Raw genomic sequence first — 25,343 nt, forward strand, 5'->3', positions numbered from 1 at the left:
CAGAAGATACCAGAATGTGAAAATGAAACTTAAAAACAGACAAAGGAATGGATCCAGTTTCTGCGCATGTCACAAGCTACACGAGGAACAGTGTTAAAACCCCTAGTAACAAGGCAGGTACATGTGTGAAAATTTACTAATTGGTCAAGGGATAAGGGGCGGGTATATGCAGACACCTGTTGATTGGTTGAAGGTAAACCCTTATAATGCTGTGCACAGATGATAGAACAATGAGTAAAGTCTGAGCTTGCACCGCTTGATTGTAATGCTCACTGCTCCTAAAGAAACCACACCTTTCTTTATAATAAATTTCTTAGATTGACTCGTAGAGCTGGTCTTTACTGGTCTTTCTTTATCGAGGTTTTAAACATTGTCTATTGTAGAGAAGACTGTACTGCTTCCTAGGTTACCCACTAATGAGTTAATTTTCAAAGCAGTTACACCATCACATACATGCTGTTTTACAAAAGTCCATGCCTAGTTTTAGTTTGGTGTGCACATTTACCTCTGCAAATAGGGGCAGTCTAGGGCCATTCTATGGAGGAGCCAAGAGGTTTGTACATAAATTGCTATTTGATAAGAGATTTACACCAATACATTCTTGCCCTCTTTAGGATATAAGAAATCCTTCCTCCATCCTTGCATGTCTCCCTGTCACAAAAAAAAAATGCATCAGGAAGGTATCATCTCTTTCAACAAGTACAGTAAATGTCCTGGCAAGTTTCAGGATGGAAGAGTAACTTAGCATTACAGCAGCAGGATTCAAATCCTGCAAACACTTCCTTTGAAATTGAGTAAGTTACTTCACCTTTATTGTTTCAGGTACAAATTTAGAGCCTAATTCCTCAAGGTTTTTCCCCCTAGCCACAAAATGGGAGAAAGGCCTTAGTGAATCAGGCCCTTAAATTGTAAGCCCTTTAGGGATAGGAAAATACCTGAATGTAATCTGCTTTTAAATGTCACACAAGGTAGAATATAAATTTAAAAAAAGAATAGCTTGTTGATCTGTGCTGAGAGAGCAACTCTCTTCTGCCAGCATTCATTTTCCCCCCTGCTTGTACAGTACCTAGGCTCGGTATGCTTACATCCGCTCTCCAGCATCGGACTAGGGCTCTCCTTCATTTCTTTGTCCTCTGTTTTCTCTTCCTGTACCTTCTGTCTGTCTGGGCAGTGGCGTTTGTTTTTCAGTAACTGCACAGAGCCTACAATATTGGTACAATGAGAAGTAAAACGTCAAGTGTTTTTTCAGGGGACGGGCAACTAGAAAACGTATTATCCAAGTTATTTCTGTTAGTGGTGTCTCCAACTTTGGAACTGGTTTGCCAAAATATCCAGAAAACAAATGCACTTTAGCCATCAATATTGCAGTATAGAAAGCTTCCATCCAGCTCTGAACACTTTCAGAATGATGTTGCCTCACTAGCTGCTCTGTGACTTGCACCTGTATCTGCTCAATTGCTAGTTAATCTATTTTTGCACTATTATTGTACTGAAAACAGACTCTAAAGCTCAGGATGTGGTCTCTTTGTAGTACATATAGGACAGTTATTGGCCAGTGATGTCAGCTAGTTCTGATCGGGGCTTCCCAAACCAGTCCAGGTGACCTCATAGCAGTCAGCTTTTCAGGATATTCACAATGAATATGCATGTAGTGAGTCTCCAATGCAATTATTCATTTTAGATATACTGAAAAGGTGACTGGCTGTGGGATTAGTGGGACAAGTTTGGAAAGTCCTGAACTAGAAAGAACATAGCCAGAGCTTTGTATCTGAACTTCATTCTGCAGTAATGGTTGTGAAAAATGTTTTAAATTGAAACAGAATTTGTCAGCAGATCAGGACTATGGCTCAGCCAATCTGCCCAAATTACTTCCTGTTTTGTTACCATAAGCTCCCAGTTGATCTCTGGATTCCTCTTCACTCTTTTGTAACTAAAGATTCTCTGTGCTTATCCCAGGCTTTCTTGATTTCTCTTCTGTTTTTGCCTCCATCTCCTTAACTGGGAGGCTGTTCCAAGCATCCACCACCCTTTCTGTGAAGAAATATTTTCTGTTACTCCTGAATCTTACCCACTATCAGCCTCTTATAAGGACCTTTCATTTTCAAATTTCATTTCCACTGAAAAGCATGAGATCAAATGAAAAACGTGATGTTCAAGAAGTAAATAATCATCCCATCTTTCCTGTGCAAGTGCTCCATCAGACATACTACAGAAGTGACATTCTCAGCATCTCAGGTGAATGAATCAAAAACATAACCAGAGGCTGGCTTCTAGCTCTGAAACCCTTCAGTCAGACAGACAGATTACAGACAAACTTATCACATCTTTCTTTCCCTTCTTTAGTTAATTGTATAGACTGCTCCAACTAATGAAGCTCAGATATTATATAGTAGAAAATATAGCAATTAAAACAGAGAATAAAATATATATAAAATTAGACATGGTACATGAAGGGTCATTTTCAAAGGAACTCCTGTGAGTAAAATAGTGCTTTACCTGCAGAAATGGCCCTTTTCTTAGCGTCCAGTCAGATGAATCCAGAACAAGTGGGGTTATGCACCTCTACCAGGAGATGGAGCAAACTGATGTCACAGTATATATACCCCTGCAGTGACATCAGCCTGCCAGTATTCTCTGACTTCAGCAGATGGTGGGTAGCTCAGTGAGTACACCTCAGGTACCTCCTGGTCTGGATACTTCTACTTTTTCATGGGTAGAATTTTTCCAGGGGTTGCAATCCTTTCTTCAGGCGCTGTCCTCAGTCCTGTCCAGTGCCCCCAGGGCAGTGATACAGGTAGGATCCTTGCCTGGACCTTTTGTCAATGGCAGGAGTACTCCTAGAGTGGCAGTGGGACTTCTGGATAGAGATCCAGATGGCATGGATGATGACACCGATCCTGATTCTCAAGGATGGTGAAATTCCCCCTCAGATTAGAACCTTATAGAACTATGTTATGATTCTTTCATCAAGATGAACTGCCAGCTCTGATTTCCTAGATCTTGAAAATGCTTGGAGTTCCTGAGGCAGATTCAGTGTCTGAGCCAAAGAGAAATCACATTTTGGTTTCCTCGCATAAAGCCTCTTGTTTTTCCCCATGATGGAGGCCATTCAAGAATTACTTGATCTTGAGTGGAGCACCACAGAAGCTAATTTCAAAGAGGGTCGGGTTTTGGAAGGCCTGTATCCTCTGGATCTAGTGGTAAGAGAGCGCTTATGTTTTCCAAAGGTAGATGCACTTGTGTGTGCAATCTCCAAGTGGACCACTATTCCCTCATGATAAAAAAAAAAAAAAGACTGAGACTATCCTTAAGCAAGCATTTGAAGTGGTGCCAATGACCTTGTAGATCGCTTCTTGTTATTCCTTGGGGGCTCACTCTTGTTTGCTTCTCTCCCAGGAGGTTGATGACTCTGGAGTAAACTCCAGGGCAGTTATGGAACCAGCTGCTGCCTTCTTAGCAGATGCAGGCTGTGATTTGGTTTTCACTTCAGCCAGAAGGCCATGTAGCTTTGATAGTAGCAGCCAGGTGTCTGTTATGGTTGAGAAATTGTTTGACCGATACGACCTCCAAGACTAACCTTACCAAATTGCCCTTTAACGACTTGCTTTTGTTTGGAAGTGAGTTGGAGAAACTGGCCAGCAAGTGGAGTGAATCTCCAGTTCCTCATTTGCCGGAGGATAAGAAGGAAGCACAGCGCTCTTTTAACATGAGAGGTCGTGCTAGAGGATCCAAGCATTTTCGATCCTAGAGGGAGTGACCTTTCAGAGGACTCAACCCTTTGGTAGATCCCAGTTCTTTCATCCCCGACAACCCAGAAGAGGCGCGGGCTTGGGTAGTGGAACCTCCCAAGCCACCCAATGAAGGTTTGCTGACCCACCCCCGGGAACAGGAGATACGGGGACGCCGCTTTCTCTTTTATCAGAGGTGGGTTGAGATCACATTGGATCAGTGGGTCCTGGAGGTGATATGAGAAGGATATGCGATGGAGTTTCATAATGTTCCTTAGTCCATGGCGAAGAAGTCTCCTGCCACTCCCTGCAGAAGAAACAAGCAGTGGAGTGTACATTGGCAAGGCTCCTCAGTCTGAGGGCTATGTTCCCAGTGCCCACGTCTCAAGAAAATACAGGGCGATATTCCATTTATTTTGTTGTGCCAAAGAAGGAGGGCTCTTTTCATCCCATCCTGGACCTCAAAGGCATCAAACCGTCAACCACAAATGAAACACTTTTGCATGGAAACATTGTGCTCTGTGATAATGGCCGTGCAGTCGGGGGAATTTCTGATCTCTCTGGATCTGTCAGAGGCATATTTCTACATTCTCATCCAACTAAAACATCAACACTTCTTGCGGTTCGCAGTTCTGGGACACCATTTTCAGTTACGGGTGCTGCCATTTGGTCTGGCCACCGTTCCCAGAACCTTTTCCAAGGTAATGGTAGTAGTTGCGGCAGAGTTGAGAGAGGATGGAATCCTAGTACACCCGTAATTGGAAGACTGACTGATTCACGCTAAGTCTCTGGAAAAGACTGTGATTTCCCTGTTACAGAAGCTCGACTGGGTAGTGAACCTGGCTAAGAGCAGTCTTCAGCCTGTTCAGTCGTTGGAATACTTCAGAGTTCGGTTCGAAACGAAGCTGGGCAAGGTTTTCCTGCTAGAAGCTTGAACTCAGAAGTTGCTGGTGCAGCTCCATCTGTTGATGAACACTTTGTGCCCGTGTGATCTTACCTGTAGGTACTTGGCTTATTGGCGGCAACCCTGGAAGTGGTATCATGGGCAAGGGTGCATATGCATCCTCTGCAGTGCTCCCTGCTGTCTCGGTGGAACCCACAGTCTCAGGACTATTTGATTCAGCTTCACTTGCTGATGGAGGTCTCCTCCCAGCTGTAGTGGTTTCCCTAGCCCAACCAGACTGGCTGTTACTGACAATGGACGTGAGTCTCCTTGGTTAGGGAGCTCACTATCAGGAGCTGGCAGCAAAAGGACACTGGAATGCAGAAGAATCTCTCTGGAACATCAATCCGCTGGAAGCCAGTGCAGACCAGTTGGCATGTTTGCAATTCGGCGACAGGCTGCAAGGTCGATTAGTCCAAATAATGTCTGACAACGCAACAACTGTGGCTTATATGAATCAGCAGAGGGGTACCAAGAGCCAACAAGTGTCACTGGAAATAGGTCAACTTATGGAATGGGCAGAAGTGCATCTCCAAGTGATCTCAGCCTCACATATAGCAGAAAGAGACAACATAAGGGCAGACTTTCTCAGCAGGGAGAATCTGGATCCAGGAGAGTGGACGTTGTCAGAAGAGGCATTTCAGCTGGCTCTGGACCACTGGGGTCTTCCGTTCCTAGACCTCCAGGTGCATTGCGAAAGTTCTGTGATTCTTCAGCTGCAGGAGAGAACCGAAGTCATTGGGGATTGATGCCCTAGTACAGGAGTAGCCAGAAGACAAGTTACTATATGCCTTTCCTCAATGACCCATGTTCGGAGGATTGAGCACCACAGAGGGATGGTGCTCTTAGTGGCTCTAGACTGGCCCAGAAGACCATGGTATGCAGAGACTCCTCGTGAATATGCCTCTTCGACTTCTGGTGCACAGGACCCTGTTGCGGTAGGGACCTGTCCTGCACAAAGATCTGACTCTATTTTGTCTTATGGTATGACCCTTAAAAGGGCTCGCTTGCTGAAGCAAGGATACTCTGCGGTGGTGATTTTCACCTTACTGAGAGCTAGAAAGTTCTCTACTTCCTTGGCCTATGTACGGGTTTGGAGAGTGTTTGAGGCCTAGTGTGAGGATTGAGATACTCTTCCTTCCTTAGTTAAGATTCTGCTCATTTTGGAATTTTTGCAGACTGGCTTAAATAAAGGCTTGGCTCTCAGTTCCTTGAAGGTGCGGCTCTCGCCTGTTTCAGGGGTCAGGTAAATGATGGATCCTTGTCTGCTCATCCTAAGGTGGCCCATTTTCTGAAAGGAGTGAACCATCTTCGTCCTCCCTTGCGGTTTCCGGTGCCCCTTTGGAGTCTTAATTTGGTATTGGATTTCTTGGCAGGCCCTATGTTTAGACTACTGCATATCTTGTCCTTGAGGTTACTGACCTTGAAAACGGTGTTCCTTGTGGCAATTTGCTCTGTGCGTAGAGTTTCTGAACTCCAAGCATTGTCTTGCAGTGAGCTTTTCCTTCAGGTGACTCCAGGAGCAGTACAGCTGCGTACTGTTCCTTCCTTTTTACCGTGATGCATGTGTATCTTTCACAAACAGAAAATCACATGCATCTACACTGCATGAACACACTTTCACACACAGGGGAGAGGCATTTCAGGGGTGGAAGCTGGACAGCACTGGGACTTATATGCATACTTTGATTTTTATTTATTTTTTATTAAAAAACTTTTATATTCTGCTTCTTCCAACCCATTATTCAGTGTAAATTATTTATTATACATTCATAATTAAGTCAAAACATTATCATTTATTCAAAACCTGTTTTACAACTTACAATTTTTTAAATTTTTTATTTGTAGTGACCCAACCCTGTGATATCAATGTACATACAATTTATCAATACATAATAAAAACATTATCTCCAACATTTAGAAATGTAATTCCCACTAACCCCACTCATACAAAACCCTCATACATATATTACCCACCATATTATCATCCCCACATTTAAAACATATTAAAAAATCCTTGATCTCAACCAAAACGATACCAAGTGTTATAGGTCTCTTAAACACAAGTTTATATCTTCAAACACATATGCATTTTTATTCACTTTACATATAAATTTCCTCTTTACACAACAATTTTATCCTTGAACACAGGTAAATTTTCTTTCATTTTATATGCAATAATATTTCCTCTTTTTATCCTCTAACATAGGTAGATTGTCTCTCATTTTACTGCAATATTATTTCCTCCAACGAGAGCCTCGTTTCGCCTTGTACAGCAAGGCTTCTTCAGGGAGATTCAATAAACATCCCTCTTTTTCACATATCACCCCATATTCTATTCTTAATTTCCTTAATTCTTAAACATCAAATGGTCGCAATTAAGTATTATGGCCATCACCGGCTGGGGCCTAGTTATTTCTTAAGGAAATTAAGAATAGAATACGGGGGGGGGGGGGGGGGTGATATGTGAAAAAGAGGGATGGTTTATTGAATCTCCCTGAAGAAGCTTTGCTGTACAAGGCGAAACGAGGCTCTCGTAGGAAATAATATTGCAGTAAAGTGATGGCGAAATCGAACAACGGTATATAAAAATGTGATAAATAAATAAATTAATACATTTAAAATCGGCCCCCTTGCGTTTAAGAGACATATAACACTTGGTATCGTTTTGGTTGAGATCAAGGATTTTTTAATATGTTTTAAATGTGGGGATGGTAATATAGTGGGTAATGTATGTATGAGGTATGAATGAGGGTTTTGTATGAGTGGGGTTAATGGGAATTACATTTCTAAATGTTGGAGATAATGTTATTATTATGTATTGATATATTGTATGTAAATTGATATCACAGGGTTGGGTAGCTACAAATAAAAAATTAAAAAATTGTAAGTTGTAAAACAGGTTTTGAATAAATGATAATTGGGACATTTTGTTCCTAATTGACCTCTGTTTTGTGGGATATTATCTGGTAAACATATCCAATATGAACCATGTTGATGCCTTAAAGATATCTTGTATAGATGTGGAATTAGTAAATGCTAGTGCAGCGGCTACTACTTGAATTTGATGGGCCTTGACTGATTGTGATGGTGGTGATGGTGTGGTGATGGGGGGTTGCTTTATCTCTTGACAGTGAGAGAGACACTGCGTTAGCCATTTTTTCTTTTTATCAAATTTTCTCAAATAAATTTCAAGAATCCACTTGAATCAGCAAACAATGAGACAATTAAGAAATGAAAAGCAGAAATTGGAAACATGATATTAAATGGCAAAAATGATATGTCTCATACAATCCCAGTTCTTGTACCCTGGGGAATCCTTGCACAACCTTAGGAATATGATTATATTAAACTTAATAAGGAATTACTAGCAGAAAGAAGGAACATGGACTTCCGGCGATGACGTAGACGCGTCTGCAGCACGAAAACGGAGCTCCAAGGTCCCGTTCCCCAGACCGTAAAAGTGATAGCCAGATTTTGTTTAATGATTTTTCGGCCAGCACTGCCGCAAAGAGGAAAATCATGACGCCGGCCTGCACCGAATTATACAAGTGGAGGATAAAATTTGGCCTATTGTATCCGGCTAAACTCCGGTCTTTCATGACAATAAAGTCCTTTTCTTTACCACCAAGAAGGAAGTAGATGGATTTCTTGCTGCACTGCCTCGTGTAGGCGAAGAATGAGAGGTATGGGAGGCCTGTTCAGCTACTCTCAGTTCATCCTAGTGTACAGTTTGAGCTACTGGGGATATGGCAACACTCTTTCCTTCTGGGGACCGGATTTATGCGATGGCTGTCGTGCCTCTCAGCCTCCTTGGCTATGCTTGACGGTGGCACAGGATTCTATACCCGAGCTGAACTTATGCTGACTGGCCCAGAGACATGAAGACCTTATAGTGGGGTGTGTTGGGTTATGATATATTGCCACGTGGAGTGCCATGTTGTCCTTTTTTGGCTATTATACTGCGGGGTTGGTGTATTCGTTTGGGAAGTGGTTCGGAGGGGGGCTTTCCTCTGACCACCATTAAGTAAGATGGCGAGGAGGATAGCTCTGAGCCTCTTGGAGCTGGTGAATGCAAGGGTGGCGGTGTGTGTATGGGTATGGATGTAGAGTATGGCTGGGGGTAGGGGAGGGCCATGTAGATGGGGGAGGGGCGGGTGGGTGGGATCAGAGACCGGGGACCATGACTTGTCATGCATGCAACTCTGTACTCTTGTGGCCTAGGCTGGGGGGCCACGAGATGTGGAATTTCAAGCCCTATGAACGGGCTTTGATAATATTTCCTTGTGTTGTTGAACGGCCTGGCGAAGGTTAGAGTTACTACTCTGAATATGGATAGCATACACTCTCCTATAAAGCAAAAAAAAATTGATAACTATGTTCAGCCGTATGCATTTCCAAGTAGTATTTTTCCAGGAAACCCATTTGAATGATGATGAACATCGTAAACTTAAAAAAGAGTGGGTGGGTCAATGCATATACTCTTCCTACACGGTGGCCATCCTTAACAAGCAACTGCCTTTTCGGCTCACTAGAGCTTGCCATGATAAAGAAGGGTGCTATGTGGTTGCAGCTGGGGTTCTCTGCCAATAAAAGATAGCCTTTTGTAATGTTTATGGCCCTAATACTTACTCCCATGATTTTTGCTCACAACTGGTGGGCTGCTGGCTGATTTTTCTGATCATATTTTGGTGGTTGGAGGGGATATGAATGTGGTAGCTAATAAACAGCTGGACTGCAAACCACCTAAAATCACTGCAACTCAAGATCAACATTTGGGGGTTCATTTTTTGTGCAATGAATTACAGCTTCTTGATGTATGGCGGGTTTTGCACCCTGGCGAACTTGACTTCACCTTCTTTTCCAACCTGCATCAAGTGTACTCGCGGTTGGCTTATCTGCTTGTTTCTGATAAATGGTTTGCCAGAGTGGAGGAGGCGAGTATAGGTGTCAGGTCTCTCTCTGATCATGCCCCAGTCACAGTATTGTTTCGATGTGAGCAGGGTTCGTGGCGCATGCATCCGGATCTCTATTTGGATGAGGCTTTTCGTGCCCATCTGCAGGCTTGCTGGAAGGAGTATGTGCTGGTTAACTCTACTCCTATCTCCTCTGCAACGTTATGGGAGGCAGGGAAGGCGGTCATGCATGGGGAGATCATTGCATATGTCGCCCGGCCTAATCACCAACGAAATGCTGAGATATTGCGACTTATTCAGGTCCTCAAAAATGCACAACAATGGCATGTGGTTGATATGACCCCAGACACCAAGGGCCAAGTTGACCAAGCAAGGGAAACCGTAAATTGCCTGCTATACCAGCAAGCATCCAAATCTCTTAGATATTATCAGTATAAACTATATAAATATGGGAATAGAGCTAGTCGGCTATTGGCTCACATGGTGCGGCCTAGAGACCAGGGTAATTGCCAGGTTCTTGTGGCCTGGTTTTGGCCTCTGTTGGAAACAGGATGCTGGGCATGATGGACCCTTGGTCTGACCCAGCATGGCAATTTCTTATGTTCTTAAGAAAGTTATAGCTGGTATCAGGGATCACCATGGTTTTCATAGGACGACCTCGGCAGCTATCTCAGCGAGGTTCTTAAAATATTATAGACAATTATACGAGGCAAAGCCTAGAGACCCGGCAACTACGGAGGCCCTATTTCAGACGCTTGCATGGCCCCCGCCTGACACCAGATCATTTGTGTGCTGTGAATACTATTACCGACCAAGAGGTTTATGCGGCAATCCAGAAGCTTAAACTGGGGAAAGCTGCGTGGTTTAGGGTCAGAGTTTTATAAGATTTTAAAATTTCTCCTGCTAACGCCTCTCCAGAACTTCTATAACGAAATGCTAAAATTGAACGCCCTGTCGCCGGCTTTGAACCATTCAGTCATAGTTGATCTCCCCAAGCCAGGCAAGGACTCAGAGGAGGTGGGTTCTTATAGACCCATCTCCTTAATTAAGGTTGATATTAAATTGTTAGCTGCTATCCTAACCGCACAGCTTAGTGCCATACTTCCCTCCCTCGTTCATAGCGACCAGACGAGGTTTGTCCGGGGCTGACAGGGGGTGCGCAACTTGCGCTGTCTGATAGCGTCACTCAGCTATCCTGCTGGGGTGGAAGCGGTAATACTTAGCTTGGACACCGAAAATGCCTTTGACTCCCTGTCCTGGGAACTACATCAGTATGGCTTTGTAGGGGAATTTTTGCAGTGGATGGAGATTTTATATAGCAACCTCAGCACCAGCATTTTATTAAATGGCAGCCGAACCCCCCCCTTTCAACCTGCACTGTGGAGTCCATCAGGGCTGTCCCCTCTCCCCCCTGCTATTTGTTTTGGCCATGGAGCCCTTAGCTATTTGGTTGCAGGGAGTCAAACAAATTTGGGGGCTTAGTGTTGGCCATCATCCCCTTAAAATTGCAATGTTTGTGGATGACATTTTGCATTTTGTGGGGCGACCCCGTACCAGTATCCCTGTGATTATGGATCTTTATGAACAGTTTCAAGGGGTGGTGGGCATTAGGATTAACTTTGGAAAGTCGGAAGCCTTGGCTTTGGAACCCCGGCTGCAACAATCTTGGGAAGGCCCCTTTCCTCTCAAGTGGACACCTGATAAGTTGAAGTATCTGGGAATTTGGATTTCCAGGGATTTGGGACGACTATACAAACTTAATGTCACTAGTCTTTTGGAGAAGATAAGGTTGCAGTTGGAGGCTTGGGGCTCCCTCCTCTGTCCCTTTTTGGCAGATGCGCTATTATTAAAATGGTAATAACTCCCAAGATCCTTTATGTCTTACACATGGTCCCATGTTGGTTGCGGGTGGGAGATCTCAAGCGTTTGTATGCCACGCTACAACAGTTTTTATGGAGGGGGAAGAGGGCGCATCTCAGTTATGCGACAATGACCTGCCCCCGGGATAAGGGGGGATATGGCTTGCTGGATTTTAGGCTCTACAATGCCGCTTGCCAATTACGCTTTGTGGGGGAATGGCTTACGGGAGATTACAAATACTGTGAACCGGGATTGCTGAGTGGGATGTTTGCCCCCTGGTCGCCACTAAGCCTTATCCAATCGTGTGCGGTTGTACGTCGCACGCTAGACTATCCTAGAGTATTACTGTCTCTTTATATTTGCGCATGGCGATGGCTACGCATACAGGGTCAACAATTCAATTAAACAATAACATCATATATTTGGAAACCAAATTTAGATTATTGTTGTGAACTGGAATCTCATAAATTGCTCATTTGTAGCATCGATAGCTTAATTCAAGCTTTCATCAGTCTTATTCTTGTAGACTGTGAATATAAATTTTCAATCATTGATTCCAGTTCCTCAAAGCGATTGGGACACAGTGAAAGAATTTTTTAAAGTTTTTTGGAGCTACCACTATATAATAAAATTGTTGGGGCTCCGTTTTGTCTTTTTAACGCTGTTTGGGGTAGATTTTCAGAGCCCTGCTCGCCTAAATCCGCCCAAAACCGGGCGGATTTAGGCGAGCAGGGCCCTGCGCGCCGGGAAGCCTATTTTACATAGGCCTCCCGGCGCGCGCAGAGCCCCGGGACTCGCGTAAGTCCCGGGGTTCTCGGAGGGGGGCGTGTCGGGGGCGTGTCGGGGGGCGGGCCCGGTCGTCGCGGCGTTCCGGGGGCGTGTCGGCAGCGTTTTGGGGGCGGGTACGGGGCGTGGCTACGGCCCGGGGGCGTGGCCGCGCCCTCCGTACCCGCCCCCAGGTCGCGGCCCGGCGCGCAGGAGTCCCGCTCGCGCGCGGGGATTTACGCCTCCCTCCGGGAGGCGTAAATCCCCCGACAAAGGTAGGATGGGGGTTTAGACAGGGCCGGGCGGGTGGGTTAGGTAGGGGAAGGGAGGGGAAGGTGAGGGGAGGGCAAAGGAAAGTTCCCTTCTAGGCCGCTCCGATTTCGGAGCGGCCTAGGAGGGAACGGGGGTAGGCTGCGCGGCTCGGCGCGCGCAGGCTATACAAAATCGATAGCCTTGCGCGCGCCGATCCAGGATTTTAGTAGATACGCGCGACTACGCGCGTATCTACTAAAATCCAGCGTACTTTTGTTTGCGCCTGGAGCGCAAACAAAAGTAGGCTGATCGCGCTTCTTTTAAAATCTACCCCTTTGTTTTTATAGCAAGTTGTGCATGAGAATTCTTTTAACAGGTGAAAAAGAGGGCGGTATAACTACTCTTTATTAGAGCTACCGCAGTTCTGTTTGTATGCGGGTTACCGCTGCTCCGGTTAGTTAGTAAGAAGGCGGAATAGCCACTCTTTATTAGAGCTGCCGCTGTTCTGTTTGTATGCGAGTTGCCGCTGCTCCGTTTAACTTGTGAAGCTAGATACCCCCGCTCTATTTAACTCAAGCTGGCAGGCTGTGTGCGAGTCACAGTGTTACTGTGATTCTCAGATTACCGGCGTTGTGTTGGCACAAGCCGGTATATAGTATGAGAGTCACAATTCTGCTTAACCCAACACGGTGCGTGTTGGGTTAAGCATACAGGGTGGCATGGAGGGGGTCACCTCGCTGCTATTGCCCTTGTTGGGAAATGTGGGTTTTGTGCCTGGCAGGGACTGTGGTGCTTTGTTTCAACTATGGGCACGGAAAGGTGTTATGTATGCTTTCCATTTTTAAGACCATGACACCCATGTGCTACTGGACTTTGCTACCTTGCGTAAAAATTACCAACTGCCAGCTATTTTTTTGCGTACTTGCAAACCTGCCACTATTTATCCTCTTTCAAATGGATATCTGAAGTTGTGGGGAAGGAAGCGGCTTTTGCTACTAAGATCTTTGATACAGCCAATCTTGCAAATACTGTGGCCGGCTGGGCTAAACTTGGATGAACATTGCAACAGGACAGCCGCTTGGAGAATTTGGCGACAAAATGGACTACCGCACTCAGCGAGCCTATTACTGCGCATTGTATGGCACACTGTTTCGAAGCAGTACATCGGCAAGTCCCAGATATTGGCCTCCGGGAAGTACAATTTAAAATCTTATGCAATATTTACTGTGACAATGTTCATCGTTTCAAGATGGGAAGTATGGACTCTCCTTTGTGTATCAAGTGTGGGCGGGCCGAGGGAACTCTGGTGCACCATCTTTACCACTGTCAAACTTTGCAACCTTTTTGGGCTACGGTGTCTGATGTTATATCTGATGTTATATCTCAGTGCACTGGTGTCCTGATACCCCCATCAGAGAAGTTTCTTATGTCCAACCCGCAGGCATGTTCTGCTGATTCAAGTCAGTCAAAAGATAAATTTAGTAGGGTGGCAATTTTGCTGGCCTGCCACACTGTCTTGTCAGTGTGGGCGGACCCTAACTCATCTCCATCTATAGCGGCATGGTTCCAGCTTATGGCATCACTTTTACAGCTGGCGCGCCTGGACTTCCTGAAGGGGCATCGGAAACCAGTCAAATTGTATGGCGCCTGTTGGAATATCTGTGTCCCTTTATTGCCAGCACATGTTCAAGTGGGTATACAGGAGAGTGGATATACTTCTTTCTCTGGTCTCTGTGGGTGGGGGGGAGGGAAAGGGGGAGTCATGGGTGTGTTCAAGGGGATGTTGTGACTGTGAAGTGAGTGTGGGCTGAATGACTGTGAGTTGTTTAGAGGTTGGTTTTTGGGATATATGGTTTTGCACAAAATGAAAAATAAGATGGGGTGGAGATGCTCCAGCTGTTCCGTGGTCCGCTTTAGTGACATGTTTAAGAATTTGCTGTTCCAATATTGTATGTATTCTACTATTATGGGGTTGATCATGTCTCTGTTTGGGGACTTTGCAGCTTGGTTGTATTCCCTTACCAATAAAAATTATTTTGACAAAAAATAAAAGAAAGAAGGAACATAAACACATATAATGATCACACCCATAACTGAACATCAGAAACTCTGCTAGCATGAATGGGTGAAGAACCTAAAATAGGAGAAGACTTATCACTCAAGAAAGATGAAAGTTGAGAAAGTAAAGAAAAACATGAGGCATTGTGATATTTAATGAGATATTTGCATGGAAATTTAAGAAGGAAAAATGCACCTACAACTAACACCCTAGGCCTCATTAATAAAAATTCCCTTCTCCTGTTTGTCTGGCAAAGTCTGGGTAAACTTGAACTTTAAAGTTTAGCAAGGTTTACAAGCGATGACTAAAAATAATTTTAAATCCCAGACTCTATCCAATTCCAATAGAAAAGTAATGATGAGAGTTGCTAGAAAAACTAGTTCACTCTCAGAAGTTTCAAGCATTGCAGTGAGATTCAATTTAGCTGTTATAGAGAACATAGTAGAAATTTCATCTTTGTGAGACTTTCCTCACTCCAAATGACATCAAATCTTCACCAAGGTGTACTGTACTGTTTGTACGTCTCACTCTACATGAGAAACTGGCCCCAAACCACCACCAATACCTCACCTCGACCTATTAGATGACCCTCCTATAGAGATATAAATACTTCACTACTCTGAGGGCCTTGTAGATAGTCTCTCTCTCGATTATCGCAGGGTGCGGTAATTCTAAAATTTCCATAAACATGCCCCTTTTTCTTAACATGGGTGTTATCAATGTGTTAACACATTTTGATGAATCTAGGGGTTAGTTTGGTTGATACTGAATTGAGATATCATGTTAGGTAAAAATTTCAGGTCTGTCCTGACTCTGTAAGGGGAATGGTTATTTCAGGATTGAAGTTCACTTTCTCACCTTGTTGATGTTACTGCAATTAAAATTTAAAAAAAGCAACTTCCAGGTCCTGAATTTTAAGTCAGTTATAGCTAAAGGCTTAAATGGAGGTTGCTTCAATTGCCCCAATATTAATTCAAATTCCTTTGTGGTACTGGTGATTTTATTGGAGGCTTCAAGCTGTATAAACCTTTTATAAGTAGCACTATTAATGGGTCTTGTGTAATTGGCTTTCCGTTTTTAAACTGATGATATGCAGATACAGAATTTGTTTTTAATCCTGCTTTTAACAAATGCAGTAGGTTACGTAGAATGTTTTCTGTTGATCAATTAAAAGGATCTTCTTCTTGAACAGGAAAATCTTTTATCATTTACAATTATATGATTTCCTTGTTGACGGTCTCCATGATGGTATTAGGATCTGCTTTATTTCTTGTGGAAGTCGTAGATTATATATTTAACTTTCAACTTCCATGCTGTCAAAGCTAGGGATGCCAGATTGGGATGTTGCTGAGTCAGAAGGTTTGGAAATACTGGCAGATTAGAGGTGCTACTGCTGTCCTGTGTAGCCATGGAAACCAGCATTGTCAGGAATCATAGTACCCTTTAGTTTGAGGATCATTTTCAGAATTAATGGATACAAAGGGAACACATATGCTAGACCTTTGTTCCAAAGTATTGCGAACACATCTGTTGGAGCAATACTGTTTTACTTTGTGATTGTACTGAGCTGCAAAAAGGTCCACAATTGACATTTCCCATATGCAGAAAATTTGTTTTGTTATACTGTAATCTAGAGTCTGCTCATCTTGCTGCAGTTATTGGCTTAAGAATCCGCTAGTACATTGTTCTTGCCTGGGAGCTATATTGCAGAAATGTGAATGTTCCTGCTGACTTCTCAATCCCATATAGCTAACTCTTCTCTGCATAATCTGAAGAATTCTGTCCCCCTTTGTTTGTTTACATAAAACATGGCCACCTGATTGTCCATTTTAATCTGTTTTGTTTGTTATCCAGGTTTCAAATACCTTCAGGACCTTGTAGATTGCTTTGAGTTTCAACATGTTGATGTGGAACCTGGCCAACTGCATATCTGATCAAAGTACACTCCCCAGTCATGTGGAGATGCGCCTGTGGTTATAATTGCTTGGATTTCTGGCATATGAATGCTCTGATGAGAAAGTATGTTCTTATCTTTTGTCTACCACTTCAGGAAGCAAACTAAGTCCCTTGTAATGAGAACTTTGTGTCCCAGCAAGCATGTATGCTGATTCCAGTAGTTTAAGTGCCACTATGCCAGTCACACATTGAGATAGGCCAGAGGTTCACATGCACCTAACACTCATAAGAAATTCCTTGCAGTTACTCATTTTCTTTTGTTCTTTGTTTGGTATATAAGCCTTTCCATATTCAACTGAGCACCTATGAACTCCACTTCTTGTGCCAGAGTTATACTGGACTTTCTGAAATGAAGAATCCCAGTTGTTGTATTCTGTACTACTTGTTTTCACTCTAGCATCAATTCTTCATAAGATGTGATTGATAATAGTCAATATTCTAAGTATAGAAAGATCAATAGATTGTTCTTCCTCAAATGGGCTGCTACCACCGCTGGACATTTGGTGAAGACTCGCAGGGCTGCTGCTAATCTGAATGGCAGCACTCAGTACTGGAACTGCTGTTCCTGTAACATGAATCTTAGGTATTTACTGTGCTTCACATTGGTTGGTATATATGCATAGGCATCTAACAGTGGGGGAGGTGCTATGAATGTGTTGGCCTCATCACAAGTAACACAAATAGAGGCATCAACTGGTTGTATAAGGCTACAGATTTATTGTAAACATTAAAATTAGTACCAGTCCTTGAGCCACATGGTTACCCATGACATCAACACTTTGCCGTCCAACTTCCACCAAGCAGGATAACCATCTTGAACAACCCAAGCCATCATGAAGGCGGCCTGCTCACTCGAGAACTCACCACAAGCTAAAGGCTGTGACGTAATATCACACATACAATAACAAGAATCATCAACTATCTAACATAAACCAACTAACTACTATATAAAGTAAAAAGAATGCGATGACAGTGCAGCAAATTTTTCCCCTTCTCTCCCTCCCCCCCCCCTTTTTTTTTTTTTTTGAGTAAGATGGTTGAATAAAATTGAGGAAGGGAGGAATGCCGCCAGTCTAAAAGGAAGTGTGATAGGGGGCAGAGGCTTAAAACGGCCTGCTATAAAGTCACTGCCCTGCGACTACCTCCTCTCTCCTTTGCTTATGTTAAATGGGTGTAAGGCCTGAGGAATAGGAGGGGGAAAATGGGAAAACCCAGTGTGAGTCACTGAGGGGGGAGAAGGGCCGAGCCTACATCCCTGTGTTAAAAAGAGGGCTAGCGGGCATTTTGGTGCCTACTCTTGTATTAACACTGGGAGGCACTATGAATACATCATCCCATCTTCTCCCATGACCCACACCACAAACAATGCAAATAAGTCATCAACTGGATGTATACGATTGCAGCTTTATTGTAAACACTATAACTAGTTTGTTTATTTATTTATTTTATTTGGACATTTTATATACGGTGGTTCCAAATGAAGATCACAATGGTTTACAAAAGTTACATTCATACAATAGGTCAGCACAACAGGGTTAAGTATAGATCTACATCTACTGTGATTTTCTGATACATATTAACTAAAGGTTTAGGACAATAGCTTATGATCCATATATTCTGGTACTTGAGCCATATGGTTACCCATGATACCAGCGATGACAACCATCTTGCCCTCCCCCTCCCCCCTGTATTACCAAGCAAGGGGGGGCCACCTGAGCCATCCTAAAGGTGACCTGCAGGGTTGAGAACTCACCGCTTTCCTCATGCCACCCATACCTCAGCTACAACCTTAGTGGACTTAACAAAAGATACTCTCTAAAGCACTCTATAAGGCATTATTAAACAGATCGTATCCTATGTCTGACAGATGTATTCTAGCCAATTGATACAGATATTCTTCCCATTCATGTAAAATCTGCCGCCCTTCAAACTTTGAACCTAGAATCCAGCCTGCCGTGTTTCCATAACTACTTATTGCACCAAAGATGTTGGGGGGAACAAGGAAGCCAACTCGACCATATCTGATTTTATACAGTGAATCAATTGAATACAAGATTTAAAAAAAACAAAGTTATTGCCCCTGAGGTGAATCATTAAGACATCCAGTCTTGTGGACTTATTCCTTCTGTGACACAGGGTGGGTAATAGCTGTTCTCAGTGCATCCTGTGCTTTCCCATCCATGAAATATGAACCCCTAGAACAGTTAAACCCAGATGTAGTCTATACATATGGGCTCGAGCCCTTCCCACTGCCCAATAGATGAAGGAATGTCCCATAATGCAGACTGTCCTTCACCCCTGGAGCCAATCTGAAAACAAAAGTTCAGTTATGAAGGTTAAGTATGATCCAACCTGATATATGTATTGACTGTGGAAGACTTCTACCGTCCAATCCTTCAAATTGTATCAATGCGCAGCCCTGCTTGAGCTATGCTGGTGGCTTCCTCGATACTGAAGGGCCCCAACTTCCATGGTCTGGATACTGATACGCAGACATAAGGGAAAAAGCACAGGACTGCTTCTATGGCCAGTTCCTAAAGGAAACAAAGCATGCATGGGGTAACTTGCTAGTGTGGCAGTTATTTAACTAATAAGCCTTGATACTTTTGATGCAATTCCAACATTGCTTTCTGCTTCAACGGCAGGGGGAAAAAGTGGAATTGGATTCAGACAGCAACCGAGGGCCCCAGTTTTTACAGTCTGGGGAACTGATAAGCATGGGGATAACCTGCACAGAGCAGTAGTTACTACCCTTAACAGAAGGCATGTGATTACTACCCACTGCAACATCGCTCTCTGCTTCAAAAGTCGAGAGTGGAGGGAGAGCGGAATTTGGATTCAGAGACAACCAAGATGACTCTTGACCTTTTTATAGTCTGGGGTACTGATGAACAGACATTAAGGAAAAAACACAGGACTGCTTCTACAGCCAAGTCCATAAACAAATCACATCAAGCAGTACTGACGTGGGGTAACCTGCATGGCATGACAAATACTACCATGGGAAGCTTGCTGGGCAGACTGGATGGACCATTAGTCCTTTTCTGCCATCATTTCTATGTTTCTATGAGTACCAAAATCATTGGAATCGAGTCCTAACTTGGTGAGGGAAAAAGCCAGGATTGCAGAGAATCTGTCCATGATGAGTGGGACCTGATCAGAATGAATCAGCAGATGCTTACCACCCGCAGGGCCAGGTAAATGTGCAAATTTTTTACAGGAAGCCACCTGCCTCAAACATAGCTTAGCTCCCCGGCCTGACTGATCAGTTTTTGATCTGTGAATGAGTATTTGAACTAATTCATCTCGACATTTTGTATGAAGGTGCCGTTGTAACCCATGTCCTTCGTTGATGCTCACTCACTCACGCTCAAGGCTCCGAAAAAAGTCAAACAAAATGCTAAATGGAACAGGTTAATCTGAAATTCAGATTCACAAATGGATGGTAATACGTGCTACAATTGTACTAACAACTTGTGCGTTATAGGATGACTCGAGTCTTTCGGAGGCCCCACCTTCCTTGCCCAACCTATCAACATCTTTTTTTTTACCATAAAATCCTTAGTGGAATCCTCCCAACCCCATGCCTTCATAAAGAAAGCCAGTGCAGCCATTTGGTTAAAAGAACGCCGTGAGACGCCATTTTCTTTAGTCATAGATATGTATTTAATTAAGTCTGCAGGGACAAGCCGAGATCCATTCTTGCTATGTCAAAAATTTGGACAAGGTCTCGTAAGCTCTATGGTACACAGCCCAGGTTGATGGGGCTACAGATCCCTGAAGGTCTCCTGTGGTCTCACTCCAATCGTTCATAGGCAGTCTGGAACTGGAATTCCTGGTTTCAAAACAAATCCCATTTAACACGTGATAGTGAGCCTACTATGCCATTATTTATTACTGGCACATGATGTGCACATATTGTCAAATTCAAGTGTAGTAGCTCCACCATCTCGCCAAGCAGATTGTCTGTTAATAACCTGGACTATTCCTTGATTATCACACCAAAATATAACCTGTTTGTTTTGAAACGTGTTACTCCAAATACTAGTGTGACTAGAATGGGGAATACTTCATGGAAAGTGAAGTTCCATGTTAGCCCTACTTCGACACAAGTTGTGGGCCAAGGAGTAGTGCACCAGGATCCCTGACAGAAGACTCCAAATTCCAACTGCCTGAGGCACCCGAATATATATTCATATCTTGGCTGCAAACAGGCGATTCCTGCCATATGGAAACACCATTAAATTTGTCCAGGAAAGAGATCCATAAAGTCAGATCATCCTTGTCAGATCTCATCATTCTGGTGAACTGGTAGGGTTTGCAGATGCTCATGATTGTCTCTGCCATTCTCCTCAAAAACACCATCCCCAGCATGTAAAGTTCAGGCTGCCAAAGAGGTTCAGGTCAATTTCCTAGCTAGTAAGACATGATGCAATAGGGACCGGAGCTTCTGCAGTTTGTCTCCTGGAAATCTGGACACCATATTGACTGAATTGAACTCTATTCCCAAGAACTTGATTACTGTAGGTGGGCCTTAGGTTTTATCATGAGTAAGAGGCACGCCAACCTCCCTGGCAATGTCCTGGAATGTGTGGAGTAACAGGGTGCATATGCCTCTGAGTCCCTTGGCCCGACAAATAAGAAATCATCGAGAAGTGGACTATGTTATTCAAGTCTGATTGATATACCGTGACCCAATGCAGAAAGCAACTAAAGAGCTCAAAGGACGCACATGAAACAGCACATCCCACCAGCATGCACTTATCGAAAAAGCACATGCTGTGAAACTTAAAACCCAACAAGCTGGGTTGGACAGGAAAGAGTCAAAATGCAGATCTGATGTCTGTTTTCACCACTGAGCAGCCTGTCCGCATTCCCACAATAAGGTTATTGAGCTATCACATGATGCACATTGCACTATACATTCATCCATTGGCAAGCAGTGGTTAACTGATGTTCCTTGCAGATATGACAAGTTCTTTATGAGCCAGAATTTACCTGGCTTTTCCTTCAGGATAACTGCTAAGGGTGAAAACATCATCTCATTGAATGGTGAAAGGCAAAATGGGCCAGCCACCCTACCCATAGCCAACTCTGCATCCGGCTTTTGTTGTACGATCTCTGCCTGTTGGACTTCTGAGGGGCCGTTGTTGGAATAGATGGAGTCAATCAGGCCCTGGAAAGGAATGATGAACCCTTCTCAGAAACCGTCCACCAATTTTTGCACCTCCTTCCTTCTGGGATAAAGAATCAACCAATACTGCATCACACTGAAATTCACTAGAGATGGAGCTTTGCTAAATTTAACAAACCTATCTTGTTTTCACAGTACTCCAGCAGTGTTCTTCAAACATCTACTCACAGGGTATGGAGCAAAACAAATAGAACAGGCATGCTTAAACTTGCCCTCCTGAAAGCTGCACAATTATTTATTAAATCTCCAGCAGGTGGTGGTGGTGTTGTGTTCCCCAGAGGTCTGTCCTGCCACCTGTGCTGCTTGATGACCGCTCTTCACTGAAGGCAGTATATGTGACCCTACATCCATAGCCTTATTAGTCATCTGCTCAAGCCACAGGCCAATATCCTGGGTGCCCCAGGACATGAAGCGATTTTGCCCCTGAAACGTTTGTTGTAGTTAAGCCATGCCATACTCTGAATGCCTTGAGAATAGTATCTGCATAGCTCAACATGGGACCATACTGTGCAGGGTCATCCTGGCCTATAATGCTTATTCTCAAAAATGCCCTTGTCCAATTAATAATACTACTAGGGACCTTCCTACCAGTGGCATTTGCTTCGCTCCCTTTTTTATTCCTCTTTTGTCAACCCTCCTCCTTTCCATGATTCTGAAGACATTGATATAAGTTCGCTTTCTGATCTTTTTACAAAGAACTCTGAGTACTCTCTCTCACAGTTGCGATAGGGTAGTTAATGCCAGGGGACCCCTGGATGCCTCAGTCTTGTCCACTGCCTGTCTACGTGGGCTAGCTTCAGAAGAGCTCTCTGAATTAGATCAATCAGAAGAGCTATCCGAACTAGAGGCTGATCTGTTTTTGCGCTTTACCTTCCCCTTCTGTCTACTTAACTTTGCTGGTGCTGCCACTGTCCTGGATCTGACATTGTTGCCCATGCCCCCCCCCAAAGGCTCACCCCTTGGAGTTCTGATGCTCAGGTCATCTGCAGAATCCCTTGGAGCGCTACAGTCTGATGTGAATTGCGGTTCTAATCTTTCTTCCTGCGGTGACTGTAGCTTTTCTCTGTGGTCCAAAGCTGAAGACTCTGAGAGCTGAGAAGATTCCTGTGCTGTTGGCTCCTGTGAGTGAACTGTTGGTTGAAGATGACTCTCAGGATGCATTCCTATTGTTGTTCCTGTTCCTTGGCTTGTGCTCTGTGGAAAAGCGCAATATGCATCAGGCGCAGGAGCTGTCCAATACCCCCACAACTGTGGAGGAGCAGGGTATGGACCCTTGGCCATGCTGGCAATGTATCCTGGCTATCTGGCTATGGTCTGAGCTGTCTCACTCTAGTGACCACATGCACCTGAGCCCCAGGTGCAGGCTGCATGAGACATCTGTTGTATGTGTGGCACAGAAAGCCAGCCTGGACCCAGGGCCCATTGAGCACCCTGAAAGGAGGCATTATTATTTGGCCCGGCCCACCTTATCAATCCTGTTATGCTGCTGACCTGGCAATGGGGAGCTGGCCCTGCCTGTGCACCGCTGACTGACTGCAGATTGTGTTCTGGAATCACCTCGGATGCTGGAAGCTGTGTGAGCCATGTGGGCTAGATGTGCTGTGGTAATTGTTTTTGTCCCATCCCTGGATTGGTGTGTTCCTGTTCACTTGCATGCATTGGGTCCTCACCCCCACCAGAACCGTGTGCCTCCATTCTGTGCTTTTTTGACTTGCCTCTGCTCCCCTTATCGGCACTCTTGACCTGACTGCAAGGAGTCACACTGGAACATAGATGGTGTGCTGTTCCTAATCGGCCATGCCAAGGCACTATTAATTAACCAGAGCACTTCGTGGATACAATTTCCTTCCACTAGCCCCCATTGCCGCTGCTTGTCTCGCCTACGGGTGCACAGCTCGAACAGATTTCTCCTTTGATTGTGAGCCCGATGCTCACCTCATCCCAAGATCATGCTGCAAGCGCTGCTCCCCAGGCTCCAAGGGCCATCACCACACTTGATTGCTCCAAAATGAACCACTCCAGCTAGATCTGTGTAAGCCGTGCTGCTGCATCTTTGCCCAGCAGAATCGAATCACCAACTCTGTAATGCTATCAGGATGGATACTGGAGGCACAATGCACCCAGGGCACGCCGCTGTTCTGAATGCTGATGCCATGTCTTATTCCAGGTAAGACATCTCGCTGCAATGCCGCCAGTGTGAAAGGAAGTGTGTTAGGGGGCAGAGGCTTTAAAAAGCCTGCTGTAACATCAGTGCCCTGCAACTACATCCTTCATCTACATCACATGGACACCGGGCCTGAGGAGAAGGAGGGGAAGAATGGGAAAGCCTGATGTGAGTCACTGATTGGGGGGGGGGGGGGGGGGGGGAAGGGCCTAGCCCAAGTTCCAATGTTAAGAGGGCTGCCAGGCATTTTTCACATACCTTCATATTTAGGTCTACAATGTCAACTAAGCTCCTTTCTGCAATAGGGGAAAAATAGTAGTCAAGGAGTTCAGTTTGAATTTCTCTTTTTACTACTTTTTGGGATTAGAAAATATCTGGAATAGAACACTTCCCTTCTTTGCATTAGAGATGGCGTTATGATGGCGTTATTTTGACGATTACGAGTGACAGTATATAAAACTCATGAAATAAATAAATAAATAAAGAGAGAGAGAGAGAGAGAGAGATTCTATTGCTCCGGTTTGTATTAGGTTTTCTAATCCATTTTGAGGACCTGCAGTTAACAACATAAGAACATGCCATACTGGGTCAGACCAAGGGTCCATCAAGCCCAGCATCCTGTTTCCAACACTGGCCAATCCAGGCCATAAGAACCTGGCAAGTACCCAAAAACTAAGTCTATTCCATATTACTGTTGCTAGAAATAGCAGTGGCTATTTTCTATGTCAACTTAATTAATAGCAGGTAATGAACTTATCCAATCCTTTTTTAAACATAGCTATACTAACTGCACTAACCACATCCTCTGGCAACAAATTCCAGAGTTTAACTGTGTGTTGAGTGAAAAAGAACTTTATCCGATTAGTTTTAAATGTACCACATGCTAACTTCATGGAGTGCCCCCTAGTCCTTCTATTATCTGAAAGAGTAAATAACCGATTCACATCTACCCGTTCTAGACCTCTCATGATTTTAAACACCTCTATCATATGCCCCCTCAGCCGTCTCTTCTCCAAGCTGAAAAGTCCTAACCTCTTTAGTCTTTCCTCATAGGGGAGCTGTTCCATTCCCCTTATCATTTTGGTCGCCCTTCTCTATACCTTCTCCATCGAAATTATGTCTTTTTTGAATGTGGCGACCAGAATTGTACACAGTATTCAAGATGCGGTCTCACCATGGCACAATACAGAGGCATTATGATATTTTCCATTTTATTCACCATTCCCTTTCTAATAATTCCCAACATTCTGTTTGCTTTTTGGACTGCCGCAGCACACTGAACCGACGATTTCAATATGTTATTCACTATGACCCTAGATCCCTTTCTTGGGTGGTAGCACCTAATATGGAACCTAACATTGTGTAACTATAGCATGGGATATTTTTCCCTATATGCATCACCTTACACTTATCCACAATAAATTTCATCTGCCATTTGGATTCCCAATTTTCCAGTCTCACAAGATCTTCCTGCAATTTATCACAATCTGCTTGTGATTTAACTAC

General features: G+C 44.0%; 1 protein-coding gene across 6 annotated transcripts in view; it reads right to left on the reverse strand.

Annotated features, from left to right (window-relative positions):
* LOC115100948 overlaps positions 1 to 25,343 on the reverse strand; it is a 152,615-nt gene that overhangs the window by 65,424 nt on the left and 61,848 nt on the right. For all 6 annotated transcript variants that reach the window (XR_003859222.1, XM_029620063.1, XM_029620067.1 and 3 more), the window contains one exon: positions 1,067 to 1,202. Coding sequence is in view for 5 of the 6 variants with exons in the window: in XM_029620063.1 (XP_029475923.1) it covers positions 1,067 to 1,202 (136 nt within the window). In the remaining variant the exon portion in view is untranslated. The remainder of the gene's footprint in view (positions 1 to 1,066; positions 1,203 to 25,343) is intronic.

This window comes from Rhinatrema bivittatum, chromosome 11 (assembly GCF_901001135.1).
Source record: "Rhinatrema bivittatum chromosome 11, aRhiBiv1.1, whole genome shotgun sequence".
NCBI classification, from domain to species: Eukaryota; Metazoa; Chordata; class Amphibia; order Gymnophiona; family Rhinatrematidae; genus Rhinatrema; species Rhinatrema bivittatum.